The sequence below is a fragment of the Chelonoidis abingdonii genome, chromosome 7 (assembly GCF_003597395.2).
Source record: "Chelonoidis abingdonii isolate Lonesome George chromosome 7, CheloAbing_2.0, whole genome shotgun sequence".
NCBI classification, from domain to species: Eukaryota; Metazoa; Chordata; order Testudines; family Testudinidae; genus Chelonoidis; species Chelonoidis abingdonii.
Window position 1 is genome coordinate 61,096,054 of NC_133775.1, and position 16,010 is coordinate 61,112,063.

General features: G+C 50.5%; 1 protein-coding gene across 4 annotated transcripts in view; it reads left to right on the forward strand.

Moving 5' to 3' along the window:
* Positions 1 to 16,010, forward strand: part of TNR (tenascin R) — a 306,212-nt gene that overhangs the window by 272,796 nt on the left and 17,406 nt on the right. For all 4 annotated transcript variants that reach the window (XM_032778468.2, XM_075067917.1, XM_075067918.1 and 1 more), the window contains 5 exons: positions 6,841 to 6,930; positions 8,386 to 8,649; positions 10,532 to 10,798; positions 11,784 to 11,903; positions 13,192 to 13,335. In XM_032778468.2, coding sequence (XP_032634359.1) covers positions 6,841 to 6,930; positions 8,386 to 8,649; positions 10,532 to 10,798; positions 11,784 to 11,903; positions 13,192 to 13,335 — 885 coding nt within the window. The remainder of the gene's footprint in view (positions 1 to 6,840; positions 6,931 to 8,385; positions 8,650 to 10,531; positions 10,799 to 11,783; positions 11,904 to 13,191; positions 13,336 to 16,010) is intronic.

Consider the following 16,010-nt stretch of genomic DNA (forward strand, 5'->3'; position numbering starts at 1 on the left):
TGAGTACCTTAGAGTCTTCCTCTAGTTGCTCCATGTAAAGAAATTCCACCTGGAATCCTGCAGGGTATGACGTCTCCCCAGGTTTAGCTGGCACCCTTTGTTCTTGCCGTTAATATCAGCACCAGAAGTTTCATAACAGCTAGGCTTTCTGTTCCTCTCAGAAACATGTTTCCTTCTACAAGGTCACCTGTTAATCCACTCTTTCCCATGAATCCCAATCTAGCGTCTCTAGCTGAGATGGCCCAGAACTGAAACTGGATCTGTACTCAAATCTCCCTTCAAACCCAAAGGGGTTCAGATTCTGGGTCTTGGATCAGGTCTCTCTCTAGCCTCTCCAAAGAAGGCATCCAGATCTTTGGAAGGCCCTGGTTAGTGTTTCCCCCATATTGATGATCTCCTTTACACAAGGCAGAGGCCAGAATTATCCTCATATTGCAACATTGTTTCCACCATTACCAGTCTCCTATACAGTGCTAAGAGATATCACTCTGGATCGTGTTAAGAATGTGTTCCTAGGTAACTACGGTATTGTAGCCGTGTCAGTCCCAGGATAGTCAAGAGAGAAGGAGAGTGAGGTCATGGCTTTGATTGGACCAACTTCTGTTGGTGAAAGGGACAAGCCTCCGAGCTTACATAGAGCATTTCTTCAGGTCTGAGAAACTTAGAGCTCTGTGCAAGCTTGAAAGCTTGTCTCTCTCACCAACAGCAGCTGGTCCAATCAAAGCTATTACCCCACCCACCTTGTGTCCCAAGGGAGCACTGTCCTTTAGCACTCTCTGTAATGATTCTTTCCCTTTGCTCTTCAGTTACTTTTCCTTCACATGTCTCAACTCCAGAGAGTTGGAAGCTGACTCAGTATAAGTGACTCATTTTTATATAGAGTCTTTCTTCCATCATCATCATCTTCTTCTTCCAACTCTCATGGAAAGTCTCAGGGCACCGTATAAGGAAAACAAATACAGTGTAATTATAGTACAGTAAAACACTGCTCAGTTATAACAGAAATCACTGCAATTGACAGAGAGGAATCACTTTGCCCATCACTGAAGTCTGGTAGCTCTTTAACAGCACAGCCACACTACACCCCCACTGGGGGAGGGAAGGGAAGATGACTAGCAGTATCCACTTAAACTGTGGGAAGAATTTAGGTCAGCAGAAGGTAATTAGCCAAACTAGAAGCTGAGCAGGTCTCCAGAGCTAATGTTCCTACTTTTGCAATGAGTGCCGTAACATCTACAAAGATCACAGCTGGGGATGACATGCCACCCAAATGCTAGTACGTGCACCACCACAGGACTTCTAACACCATGACTGAGCACTGCACCATTGCTGACTCCAGGGGATGCGTGGCTTCTGCTGAATATCTAACTCCACTTCCTCAGCATCGGAGGTTACCCTAGAGAGCTCCCAGCCTAATAATGGCCAAGGCTAACAGTGCTTCTCTCACTCCCCACCCTACCCCCGAAGGGAGTCTAATTGGATTGGAGTCAGAGTGCAGTGAGGAGCAGATGGTGGAGAGCTTGAAGAGAAGACTTTCTGCTGCCACAAAGAGCTCTACATAGGTGACCTTGCATTCATGCCTCCAGGCACCTGGAGCAGGAGAGAACTGAGTTTCAAGGAACATCCTGCTGGCCCCGTCAATGTGCAACTCTTCCTTGTTTTGGGGGGGATGCAGAGCGAGAGAACTGGATCAGGTTTTATGCTGCTAGTAACAGCATTTGCCTTCAGCTACCCCATCAGCTGCCCAGCCCCTGGGATACCAACACCCACTACTGCTGCAGCTCTAGCCAGGATTCAGCACACCATGAGCAGCGGGCAGTAGGATGGCCTCTGGAGGGAAAGCAGTGATGCAGCTATTTGGATGGGGCTGTAACGCTGCCATCGGTTGCTTGGAAAATAGAGTTATCTTCATTACTCTCTGGAAAGAGCTGTGCTTCTGAGTTTATTCAGTATATTGCTGGGTGCTGCAGTGAAGAAAAAATTGTATGTTTGCACGGAAGGAACCAAATTCCCCAGTGGAATCAGCCCTAGGTGGGCTGACATCTGACTAAAGAATATTTCAGGCTCTCCCCTAAGCCTTCCATCTCTTTCCCTTCCCAAGTTCCCATCCTGTGTCTCTTTTCCTGCAGCCTGTTGGTTCCCATTTCCTCTTCCCTGACTAGAGAAGGGACCTGCCTGCTGGCCATTCGGGCTCTTCTTGCAGCACATGATTTTGGGAGGGGATCATAGCACATGGGGTCTTCTGGCCAGATGGCTTCTTCCTGCAGCTGAATTCCAGCCAGCATCAAGATGCCCCCTGAAACGCAGCCTCTTGGTCAGCCCACACTTAAAGCCAGCCCAGTGACCCAGGATATCTCCTAATCTAATGATCTTTGCCTTTGGACTAAGTCTTAGCTACTGCCCATCCCCACATCTGGATACTGATATACCAGTGGCATGTGTGCCAAGGTGCCCAATGATTTCACAGTCCAGCTGTTTTTGTTGGGCTACGGGATAGCCTAGTGTGTTATGGAATGGCATTGCCACCAAGTGGCTGGTTTAGTGAACTAGCTCATGCCCATCTCCTACAACACACATGGAAAATCAGTTCTTTCCCACAGTGGGCTTCATGCAATTGTCCCATGAGGGTGCCTGCCAGCTTTGCTCCATTTGAAGGTGAAAGTAAGGCTTCTTAGGTGCTATCCCTGTAACCCAAGCCTGGGATCTGAAAATCAAGCTGTGTCCTTCCTTTCTAGCACTGCCTCACAGTAATTGAGGTTCTGCAAACAGAACTCCGTTAACCAGTCTGTTGATGATACATGATCCAGAACATACTCCGGCTCCCTCTCCTATAGCTTTATTAGCTGCCAGGGCTGGCAGCAATGAAAATTAATAGATGCTTAAGGCAAGATCCTCAGCTGATGTAAACTGGTGTAACTCCATTGGATTCTCTTCACATCAGCCAAGGATCTGGCCCAGACAGAGCTGTGGAGTAGAAAGGACTGAAGATCACTTTTGTGACCCTGGCAAACGAGCAAAGTAAGTACTGATTAAACATTTTAGTTGGACACTAGCCTTTTTTCAAAATCAGAAACTGTTGTGGGGAATTTTTTAATTTTAATTTTCCCCCCATGAAATCGAAAAACACACATTTGTCATTTTTTATTTGGTCCTTCGCTGATCCTTTAGACCCTCCCTTCCTTGGCTCAGTCTCTCTTCCTTCCCCTTTGCAGTGGCCAAAATGGAAACAGGGGAGATGGAAGAGCAAATTAAAAATTCCAAACCTGAACATTTTTGCAAACAAAAGTCCAATAACTGAAAACACCATTTCTTTTGAAAACTGGCAAAACAAAAACAACCTTGATGGTTATTCTTAATCTTTGGCCAACTCCCTCCCTGTTTTTTGGCCAGCTCTAGTGCAGAGACTGACGTGGAACTGTTGTCCATCACTCATCCTCATACACAACCACACATTGGCCTTGGAGGATTCCCTATCCTGAGTAGGAAAGGAAGGAAGGAGCCGAGGGAGAAGACATTACTCATCTCTGTTTAACTGCTTGGGAAAGCAGCACTCAGGTGCTGCACAGATTCGGTAGTTGGTCTATTCTGCATCTCTGTGCTACACAGAAGCATGAAACGTGTTTCCCTTAATTCCACTGGCAAGGACGTTCTGCCCTAATGGGGGATTTATTTTTAGTGTTTGTTTTGTCTCTCTCTCTTGTCATGAAACTAGCTGCCTCCACTGCTTGTCTTCTTGCACAGATACAGCCAGCTGGTGGGGATACTGCAACCCTTAAAGTTTCAGCATGGTTTATGGGGTGCTGGCTCTCCGACACCTCTTCAGAGCTCATAGCAGCCCTTGAAATTCAGGACCCTGGGGAGACAGAAGTTTCCGTTTATTATTTCACTTTTTTTTTTAAAAAAAAAAACTTTCATGTGCTTCTGCGCTCCCTGAAGCATACCTGGACAGGAAAAGGCCATCTCCTAGTATTTCCAGCATGAAGTAGCAGAAAGTACTGGAAATCTCACAAGATGGACAGATTGCCAGTCCAGTTTTGCAGACCCAAGTGGTTTGAAGAGTATGGTGCGTGCAGTATCTTAATTCGGGTGTGCTACTTATCCAAACCTCTGATCCTTTTGCAGCACTGGCCCTGGCATTTACGTAGCCCTGGGAGTCCCCTTTTTCTGTACACACAGATGGGGGCAAAGAGGGTGGGTAGGAGTCATGGGCTCAACACTCCAAGGGCTGGGTGGGAAGTCAGGAGACTGCCATTATGTATAGTTCTCACAGGGATTGGTGCTCTTATCACTGTGAGGGATGCAGGGTTGGGGTGGGTGGTTGAGGAACGTTTTGACAGCTGTTAAAAGGATAGGTAAGGATTGGGTTCCTCTGTTCATAATTTTGCCGAGAGGGAATGTGCACAGAATGGGACCTCTGGAGTGGCCACATGCCTCATTCACCCCTCACTAATTACGCAGTGCCTAATTGGAGCTGGTGAAGGATTAGCAGCTCAGCTTCCCTGTCCTTGTGCCGCTGGCCAGAGAAAAGAATGAAGTACTTTGTAATCCGATTACAAGGACTCTGAGCACTTACTGAGAACCTGAGAGAATGCCACACCACCAGCCCTGACCTCCCTGCTGCCCTAGGCCTTCACAGTGACCAGACCATGCTCTCTTTCCTGATCAAGGTGGGAGCAGATGGAGAAGTAGCAATGGAACAGATCCCTGCAAGCACTATGGGCTGGATTTTCCAAGCAGCTTTGAGCCATATTCCCAAGTACTCAGGACCCACAACTGGGGCCAGATTTTCAACAGGGCTCAGCACCCAGCAGCCCCAATTATGACACTTAGTTTGGTGCCTAAATGATCGTTATTACTTGTATTAAAGTAGCATTTACAATCCCCTGCTGAGATCAGGGCTCTGTTGTGCTCGGTGCTGCACAAATGTGTTGTGAGAGAGACAAGAGAGTACAACCTAAATAGACAAGACAGGCAAAGGGTGGCAGGGAAAACAGAGGCCCAGAGAGATGATGTGACCTGAAGGCCACATAGCAGTTCAGTGGCAGTGAACACAACCTATTTTCCCTGCCTTTTAGTCCACAGAAGGTAGGGAGGGATTAGAGATTGGTCCCAGATAAGGACTCCTGCATGCTGCTGTGTCACATTTTGGCAGTTCTGCTTCTGTGGAAATGAGTTTTGCTTGGCTGCTGTTTCTTTTTTTTTTTTTTTTTTTTACAGCTTTATCTAACTTGATGGGAAAGATCAATAATGGCCAGGCAGGAGAGAGAGAGAAACCCATCAGAAACCAAAAGGAAGTGACAGACAAACTCACGAGATATTCCACCAAGATAAAATAGTGATCTGCGATCAGTACCCAGGAAATTAGCTAGATTTCAGTCTCCTGAGTCAGAAATCACAGGTTGTGCCTACCACAGTCTAGGACCTGCTTGTTTCAGCTCTCAGAGCAAAAAACTGTTCCTTCATTAATTATTGACCATTTCATCTACACCACAAAAATAAGAAACACAGATGACAATGTTAGATGTCAAATCATTTTGGTAACAAATAAAGCTAGCTTATCATTTCCATCTCTCTCTGGCTGAGTCTCTCGCTCAGAATTTCTGTCTTTTTACAGAAAAAAAAGACAGCAGGTCTCAACAGTTGCTTTTAAAAAACATTGCCTTGTCTTTGTTAGAATAATCCAATTTCCCCAGCCAACAACATATGCAGTGCTCCCAAAAGAGCCAACCGCTCCAGCTCAAATCAAGACACAACTTACATGGACATTTCTTGACCTCTAAGAATATTACTTAGTGGTTCTGTATTGCTCTCCATTTTCAAAGCAGGATCTAAAATATTAACTCAGTGCTGGTCCACACAAACATTTAGTCCATGGCAAGCTAGGGCATGAATCTATCCTGTACTCCCTGGCTACATGGACCCTGCTGCCACACACTAATGGTACCCTAGTGTGTTTTGATGTACCCTGCTTTGAAACAGGAGTAGATCAGAGTACACTAAAGAACTGTTCGTGTACATCGGACACAGTGCATGGCAGGCTAGGGCTGGGTAGATTTACACTCCAGCTAGCTGCAAGCCCTAAATCATGCTCACAACACTCTTGCAAGGTATAAAAGTGTTTCTTCCCCCATTTAACAGATAGACACAACTCCAGATTTTGCACTGATCAATCAGCTGTGACAGCAAGCTATGTTCTAAGCTACAGGCCTATCCTTGTCATAGAGCAACCGAGTAGTCTTGGAGAAACTGGGACATCTCTCAGTAGCAGTAGCAAACCAAAATAAAATTTTGTGGTGATAGGTGCTTCAAGGGTGATCTCTATAGGTACATATACAAATTGCTAATAGATAAGGCACCAGTAGATGGTGATCAAGAATATGTAGCATGATTCCACTTCCCCGGCCTTTGGAGGGTCATCGGAAATTGTTATGCCTGGCCAATGGCTTCCTCGGACACTTGTTCACGTGAACTCTCACAATATGAAGTTGTTTTCTGAGGTAATTTCTCCTAAGATTTCCCTAAGTTGCTTCACTTTAGTGACATCTCGGAAGATGGCACTTGATACCCCAGAAAATAATTCAGCACTGCCAAATAGTTTTATTGGAAAATTTTCAGCAGCAACCTTAGTACCTAGATACCATAAATACTGTGCTCTTTATACGCACTTAAAGTCTTAGACAGAACAAGAGAACGTGGAATTGCCATGACAAGGTTGATAGTGAAGAGAGAATGCCAGGGGTGAGGCAAAGCAAAGGAGATACAATCATGTGGTCGATAATACACACACACTCATGCACACACACATAAGCATAACCAGTCTTTTTTTGTATCTGCTGGCAGATCTGGTGCCAGGAACCGAATATGGAATTGGGATATCAGCCGTCATGGATAGTAAGCAGAGCATCCCAGCCACCATGAATGCGAGGACCGGTGAGTTCCATGTGCCATCCGATCACAGCCCTACAAACACACAAAATAAAATGCGCAGCACGGTACTCACTGGTATCATTCTTAGAACACAGCACTGCTTCCTTTAAACCATGTCCAGCCTTAGCCTGTGCAGAGCCAGGGAGAGCCAATGCTGCCTGATGCAGCCTCAGCTATAGGATCCTGCCAGCTAACCTGTCACAGGTGTGTCTACACTACAGTTTAAGTCAGCATAATTTATGTCACTTGGGGGGGGTAAATAACTGCATTATGTTGGTGGGAGAGCATCTCCTCAGTGGTGCTGGAACACTTTTACTAGCAGGGATGCTGAAAGCCAGCCCCCTTACCCCTGTCTATGCCCCCCTGCACCCCCCCAAGTTGGGGCCGGGAGCAAGGCCTTGTCTACAGGAGGAGGGGACCTGGACAGGGGTAAGGGAGTCAAGGCTGGAGGAGGGAGCGGGCCCAGCAGCTGGGACCCTGCATGTGGGGCTGGGAGCTGAGCCCCAGGCATGGGGTGGCAGCCGGAACCCCACGTGCAGGGCCAGGAGCACAGCCTCAGGGGTGGGGTTGGGACCCTGCATAAAACCTGCTGCAGCACCCCCCGTACCCCTAGTTCCCATGCCTGTGCTTCTCCTGCTAACACAGCTACTGCCGCTCGCGGGGGCTGGAGTAGTTAAGCTGATGGGAGAGCTCTCTCCCGTCAGCTTATAGTGGCTACATTAGAGAGCTGGCAGCTTCGCCACAGTCATCTCTCTAGTGTAGCCATAGCCCCAGTCTTCATAAGTGTGCTTAGGTCTTGTGACTAGGGGAATGTCACTTCATGTACCAAAAGCACTAGCCAGCTCCCCTGCCTGCCCCTCCCAGCTGATTCACACACCAGAGACTCCCTTGTTATCATAAAGTCTCTTCTGGGCACGCCTGGAAGCTATGCACCATTCAGCAATGCTCAGCGGCCCTGCTCAGTGTCCTGGGCTGTAGGGTACACAATTCAACCAGCACGACTCCACTGTGCTGAGCCCTGTGGCTTGCATTACAATTTACCTCAGCAGTTCTCAACCTGGGGGTACTCAGAGGTATTCCAGGGGGTACATCAACTCATCTAAATATTTGTCTAGTTTTACAACCAGCTACATAAAAAGCCATAGTGAAGTCAGTATGTCTAAAACTAAAAATGTCATACAGACAATGATTTCTTTATACTACACTGAAATGTAAGTACAATATTTATATTCCAATAGGTTTATTTTATAATTATATGGTAAACATTAGAAAGTAAGCAATTTTTCAGAAATAGGGTGCTGTGACACTTGTCTTTTCATGTCTGATTTTGTAAGCAAGTCCATTTTAAATGGGGAGACACGTGGGGGTTTGCAAGACAAATCAGACTCCTGAAAGAGGTACAGTAATCTGGAAAGGTTGAGAGGCACCGATTTATCTCATAATTGTCTCCTCCTACAGAGCTCGACAGCCCTCGGAACCTTGTGGTGACAGCCTCCACGGACACATCTATCTCCCTGGCCTGGACCCAGGCCAAGGGCCCCATAGACCATTACCGCATCACCTTCACTCCAGCCTCCGGAATGGCCTCCGAGGTGACTGCACCCAAGGATAAGTCTGAGCTGACACTCTCAGACCTGGATCCCAGTACAGAATATACTATCTCAGTCATTGCCGAGAGAGGCCGTCAGCAGAGCTTGGAGTCCACAGTGGATGCATTCACAGGTAGGGAGGGGCCGGGCCAAACTCTGCCAGGGCTCAGATTGGTGCAACGCGCTGGCACATCTCCTGACCTGACATCTTGTGTTCCCAAATCTCAAAATTTTGTTTGGAAAAAAAAAAGTATCTAGCTAGTATGGATGCAAATGTGAGCTGAGCATAACTGATGCAGAGATGTCAGTCTGAGTCTGGAACAGCTCATCCAAGAGGTGTAAACTGCCCATACATCTGTGTGGTGAACTCAGATACCCAGTGATGATCACTGAAATAGCAGCATCGTTCACTGTGTCATTGCTCGGGAAAGTCTGTAAGAAAGGGGTGGGGGGGATCACAGGTCCACACCATCTACTGTGAGGGATGTTGCATTCTAGCAACATGGTGGGGTAGCCTTGGTGAGATACCTCCACTTCCATTTTTGACTCAGTCAACGGGGCCAGGCTCTAGAAGCTTGCAGAGCCCATGCTCAAGGAACCAAGATAGTACATACAATCAGATTTTGAATATCTGCCCAATCCACTGAGAGTGTCTGGTGACTATTGTAGGTAGAGCCAGAGGCAATGCATGGGGGGGCATGCGGGGTCATGTGTCCCCCACCCCAGATTTCTGCCACGGGTTGCTGGTTAGCCGGGCCAGTGCAAGGAAGTTTCACGCCCTAGGCAAAACTTCCACCTTGTCCCCCCACCCCGCTAACCCCCCCCCAAATGGCAGCTAACTCAGCCCCCCACCAGGGGAGCCCCCCCCCGCAGCAGCTACCCCCCACACCACAACAGCTAACCCCTCTCCACCCCGTCCCCCCACGGCAACTAACCCCGCCCGGGGAGACTCCTCCTGTCCCCCCACGGCAGCTAACCCCACCTGGGGAGACTCTCCCCAATCCCCACAGCAGCTAACTCCACCCGGGGAGACTCTTCCCCATCCCCCCCGGCAGCTAACTCTGCCTGGGGAGACCTACCCCCTCCCCCCTGCCATGGCAGCTACCCCTGCCTGGGTTTTCCCCCATCCAGTTCACCTCGGCTCCGCCTCCTCCCCTGAGCACGCTGGTGCCTCTCTAATTCTCCTCCCCGCCCATGCGTGCGGCGCCGATTGGAGGAGACTTAGAGATGGGCTGTGTGCTCAGTGGACGAGGCAGAGTGGAGGTGAGCTGGGGCAGGGAGCTGTTCCCCTGTGTACCTCCCCCGTTACTGCAGGTGGCCCTCCCCACGCGCCCCCCCACCCAGCTCACCTCCACTCCACCTCCTTGCCTGAGGGGGCTTTTAGGCGCCCCCAATCACTAGGCACCCTAGGCGGCCGCCTAGTTTGCCTAAATGGTTGCACCAGCCCTGCTGGCTAGGCCTCCTCCCTGTGCAGCAGATCATGGAGCTGATGAGCTGCAAGCTGTGGCTGTGGGGAGAGGCAGCAGCAAACAGCTTGCAGCTCATCAGCTGAGGGGAGCTGAAGGGAGGGGCCACTGAGGGTAAGGGGTGTGTGTGCTTAGGGGGTGCATGACTCAAGCTGTTAGTGGGGTGAACATTTAAATTGTGCCCCTGCACTCTCAGCAGGTACCAGTCTCTGGGTGGAACTTATTTTGTTGGTTGAAACCCTTTTTTCCTCAGTTTTCCTCTTGTTCTCAACTCTGGTTCAAGTTAATGGAAAGACCAGGGCTGGCCTCTCTCAATCTAACACTGCTGGGCAGTGAATCCCAGTATTCTACAGTAACGTCATGCCACATAGTGACATAACCCAGCGAGAAGTGGTTCAGCATGTAGCCATACTTCTGCCTGGGATGCTCCTTGAATGAGACTTTTATCTTATTAATTCTGTATGATGGATGTCTTGTCATATGCAACGCTCCTGCCCTTGTGTGTAACCATTCCGTGACAGACTTGCAACACCTCTCTTTGGTTTCCAGGGTTCCGACCAATTACACAGCTGCACTTTTCTCATGTGACTTCCTCCAGCCTGAACATCACCTGGAGTGACCCCTCCCCTCCGGCAGACAAGTTTATCTTGACCTACAATCCCACAGATAAGGAAGAGACCAAGCAGGTCATGCTAGATGCCACCAAGAGACACGCCACCCTGTCTGGCTTGCAGCCATCTACGGAGTATATCGTGTCACTGGTGGCCGTGCACGATTTGGTCAGCTCCGAGCCCATAGTGGGCTCCATCACAACAGGTAAAGTCAGAAGCTGTCTGATACGGTATAATGCTCATGCCTAATCTCCGGCTGGAGAAGAGATTCAAGATACACACAGGGGGTAATGGAGACTCCTGGCTCAAAACTATCCTCCAGAGTTGGAGCTAACAGAGTAATTTATCTTCACAAAAGAAAGTTGCTGCCCCTACAGATCATTATTTCAAAGGGATTATTCATCTCAGGCTCCAATTCCACATGCCCGATAGCTAGACTGTTTGTCTCAGGCCTCCTGTTCTGCATGCTCCAGAACCAGATAATCTGCCTTGGACTCCTATTGCAGCACGCTGCGTATCCAGTTTCATATTGTTCTTGTCTTTACCGTGGCAACAGAACCCAAAACAGTACAAGGGGATTAAACATTTAGCCTCCCTTAATCCTGGAATCTCCACTGTGGCCAAAAAAATGAATGTGTTTACCTTGTGGTCTGAAATCACTTTATAGCCAACCTCATCCTTCCAGTTTAGGAGAAAGCAGCCACAAACAAATGCACAATGGGCTTAGAGCGATGGGAGTTTTGGGAGCTAACCCATTTCCAGACACACGGCAGAGCTCCGGAGAGGGCCTGAGCATTCAGACTTTCCTCTGGAGTCAGTCAGTGGGACTCTTTCCCTGAACTTTGTACCAGGCATTTGTTTCCCCAGCTCACATTCAGAGCCCTGGCAGGTTTTGAACCATAGAATAGGGTTTGATGTCAGCGTTCCTTGTTGAGTTTTCCTATTTAAACCCCCCAGTGGGTTGTCTTGCTGTCACTCCTTTGCATACACCCATAATGTCCTCATAACCTGGCATTTCTTACAGGTGAGGAGTCCGATAGACACAGCTCCCCTTTCTGGCATCTGGGGTGACTGTGCTATGAAATTCTGCATGCAAGAGTGTTCGGCTGGATCAACCGCTAGTTCAGCCAGCAATCAGTGTTCCGTGACCGCTTTGTAGGCTTTATCTCACCTATGCCTTTCTCCTCTAGGGATCGATCCCCCGAAGAACCTCACAGTGGGCAACGTAACCAAGGACTCGATGATGATCTTCTGGGCCCCTCCTATCACAGCTTTTGACCACTACAGAGTATCCTACCGATCTGCACAAGGTAACCCAGCTTTCTGCTCTAAAGGCTGTTCCGAAGCGGGCTGTGGGCTCTCCTGGGTGACTTCTGCCATAATATCAGCCAGCCACCTCACAGGCTGTGACTACAGGGGGAGATACGCAATAGGGAGAAGCCAGCACTGCAAAGTGCATGGTAGGAATGGGAGAGGCGGCAGATGTTTCCTATCCACTGATCAGGCCACCTCCACAGTCACCAAATTCCTCTGCCCAACGGATGTGGGTCAGTTCAGCCTTGGCATAATAATTTAAAGCCCCCTGGGGATGCACCATGATGTGGCTGGTAATACACACAGAACTCTAACTTCCACACCTGCTGGGAACAGGTCTTATGGGAGGGGTGGGAGGCCAGCACCTCTCAAACACAGGTCCTGAGTCTTTCTCCCAGGCTGTGTCTACCCAGCTGCTGGGAGCACATTTCCAAGCACAGGTAGGCAGACGTGCGCTAGCTCTGGTGGAGCTGGTGCACTAAATGTAACAATGTGGCTGCAGTGGTGCAGGTGGTGGCTCAGGCCGGCCTCCCAAGGATAAGCCCACCCAGTCCCCCGTGATGGGTAATCTGTTGAGCAAGGTAACCCAAGCAAAGCTAGCATGGCATCTATCTGTGCATGCTCCCAGCTGCAATGCAGACATACCCTAAGGGATCTCGCCCTACTAGAACAGCTCCAGAGCAACTCTGGGGTCTTGCTAGGAGCTAAGCCAGAAATGAAGATGCCCAGATTAGGGGGCAACGCAGTGCCCAAAGTCAATGGAGGAAACAGTGCCATCACTGCACACTGCTACATCCTCCCTGTCATCAGGCACCCCACCACCAGCAGCCGGTGCCAAAGCCAGCAAGAACAAAGAGTGAATTTGGCCCGTGTTATTGATCCACTCTGCTGCACCTTGTGAGATGTAAGGCACTGAGGACCAGCCCAAGGGAAAGGTAGCTGTGAGCCCTCCAGATCTGACACTGCTCCAGAGGATGAAATAGCCCACCATAAGTTTGAGGAGCCCCATGGGGCTGTTCCAACCCACAGTGGGCATATCCCCACTATCTCGGCATGCCCTCTATGTTGGGACTTGCAAGGCAGGTGGCAAAGGGCCACTCACATTACTGTCCATGCTTCTCCTCCAAGTAAGTACTTTCAATATCCCCTAACCTGCCTGTACCCTAGATCTGTGCCTGGATCTCTGCTCCTTGCACTGCAGCCTGAGCTTCTTTAGGTTCCTGCTCAGAGCAGGATGATCCGACGAGCAACCATGAAGCTCTTTGCTCTGTCCACACTTTGCAGGAAAAGCGGACAGCATGGCAGTCGCCAACGACGTCACTGAATACAGCCTCAGCCACCTGCAGCCAGCGACCAAGTACGAGATCAGCCTGAGCAGCGTGCGGGGCCGGGAGGAGAGCGAGCGGGTCTTCAGCATCGTGTATACAGGTCAGGGACATTTCCATTGACGAGATTGGGGGTTGTGCTGTGCACGCTCTCTGGCAGGGTGCGATGTGCGGAGAGGCAAGAGGCATTGGGGCAAGGGAGCCTGAATTGCTGCTGACTCACAGGGTGACCTCATTGTTTCGATGACCATAGCTTAAAAGAGGTTCGGACTCATAACTGTAGCCTTTGTTCCTGGTGACTTGTGGTGCACATTACTGGTTGAGGGAAAGGGACACTATGAAGGCATCTGTAAGCCGGTCAGTTCGGGCCTCATCCCCCTCAGGTGCGACGGGGAGCCAGGGCGCGTCCTTCTATGCAGCGGGACGGGTTCCACGCCGGTCCTGTACTCAAGGGTCGAGCAAGTGAGGTCTATGGGCCCTGGCCCTCAGGCAGGGCGGGGCACCAAACAGTTCAGGCTCTGGCCCTTTGGGGCAGGGCAGGGCGGTAGCAAAGTCTAGAGGCCCTGGCCCTTAGGCAGGGTGGGGCACCAAACAAACTGTAGCACAGCTCAGGGGCTCTGGGTGAAGGGGGAATTCTGCCAGCCGGTTACGGGTGGCAGGGGGAACGCAGACCCACCCACTCCCCTGCGTTCCAGCCCGGGGCCCTGGTAGCGGCGGTCGCCGCTAAGGCGGTCAGTGGGGATCCGGACCGAAAGACACTGACAGGGTGATCAGTAGGGTCCCAACCGAAACACACTGACAGGGTGATCAGTGGGGATCCTGGCCGATACACACGGCCATAGGCTCGGGGCCTTCTGCTGCCTGACTGTGGTCAGCCGCTCCCGGGCTACTTCCAACTTCCCCATCCCCCAGTACCTGTCCTCCGTCGGCGTAATTCGGCGGGTCCCAGACCATAGGTTCCTCGGAGAACTGGGGGGTAGCAGGCTCTGGCGGATCCTCCGGCCAGCGGGCACAGGGTAGTTCAGGCTGAGGGTCCTCAGGATGCCCGGCATGGGGGAGGCCCGGCCAGCACTCCTCTGGATACCGGGCCCGAGGTAGGTCCAGCCCGCGCTCCTCTGGATACCGGGCCCGAGGTAGGTCCAGCCCGCGCTCCTCTGGATACCGGGCCCGAGGTAGGTCCAGCCAGCGCTCCTCTGGATACCGGGCCCGAGGTAGGTCCGGCCAGCGCTCCTCTGGATAGTGAGCACAAGGCAAGCTGGGCCGAGCGGGAGCTTGGGCCTCCACGTCTGTGCTCTTCGGCGTCCTCCGCTTAACTGAGCTTTGGGCCCAGGCTTTTATACTTCCTGTCCCGCCCCTTGACTTCCGGGGGGCGGGAACAGGCGGTACTGGCTCCACCCACGGAGGTGCCTGCTCTGGCTCTTCCCCCTCAGGTGCGACGGGGAGCCAGGGCGCCTCCTTACAGCATCCAATGCTATTTCCACACTTTGAAATAACTTCACAATGTTCTAAATACTATGTGTAACCCTTCTGCCAGGGGGAGCCAGCAGCAACAAGGGCCGGGTTCAGTATCTAGGGTTCCTTTTCAACAATACAACACAAAACTAGCTCGAGCCCCCACCTAGTGATCTGGGACAATTACACACCAACCGTGGCTACCTCTAAGAGGCAATAATTCCCCTCTTGCAAGCATAGAGTCTAAGTGTAGCAAAAAACTTTTAATAAAAGGAGGGAATTAACTCAGCATTAATTTGGGAAAACACCGCAACTAGGGTTCATAAACACAAACCGTGAGCAAAAGACTCACCCCCGGGTAAGTTGGGCAGTGTCCTTTTCCGTTCAGGGTCTTAAGTTCAGCAACCCAAAAGTCCCTTTAACGTGCCCGTCCTCTCTCTGTACCCCACTCACAGTTGCTGTCCTTGGCCAGTGCAACCCCAGGGTTCAGAGGTTCATCCACAGAGTTCACTTCCCATCTTCTGTGGAAGGCAGAGTGGGGGGTGAGGAGGCACCATACACGCTACACTGCTCGAGAAGTCGCTTGTCACTCCAACAGCCAATTGCCACACCTCTGCAGGGCTTTGCTCTGGCCCTCTCCACCAGCTTCTCTGCTGGCCATTGACACACTTTTCCACCAGCTGCCCTGCTAGCCACACCTCTCTGCCAGCTGCCCGGCTGGCCACTTGCCAAGATGTTTTCAGGGCCCCACCACCACTTAACACTGCTCTCAGTGATTTCAGCTGTTAGTGGCGGAGCTTCACTGCTGGTGCACACTGGGCAGTCTCTTGCAATACAGACACTGTCCAGAGTAGGTCTAATACTTAGACCTAGGTATCCATGATTTCAGCTCGGCAGTCTGTAACAAGACTCTCAGTTGAGTCTAAATTAGCTCTTTTATTATACCATGGAGAGTGGAAGGGTAGGGTGACCAGATGTCCTGATTTTATAGGGATAGTCCTGATGTTGGGGTTTTTTTTCTTATATACACTCCTATAACGCCCCCCCCATCCCAATTTTTCACATTTGATGTCTTGTCACCCTATGGAAGGGTCAAGTGGTGTCTATGACCCTGAAACAGGAACCAACCCACCAGGTACAAGTACCTGTCCTCACCCTCTCTCCACTCATTGGGCTTTGGAACCCATGTCCCCCGCCTAGTGAGTGCTCTTCAGTTGAGGGTAAGTCCCTCCATTGGAGAATGTTCTGCTCTGCTGCCCTCAGTTCACATAACAAGGATACCAACTCTTTATTACTCCTGCTCCAACAACAAGGAGACTGGGGATC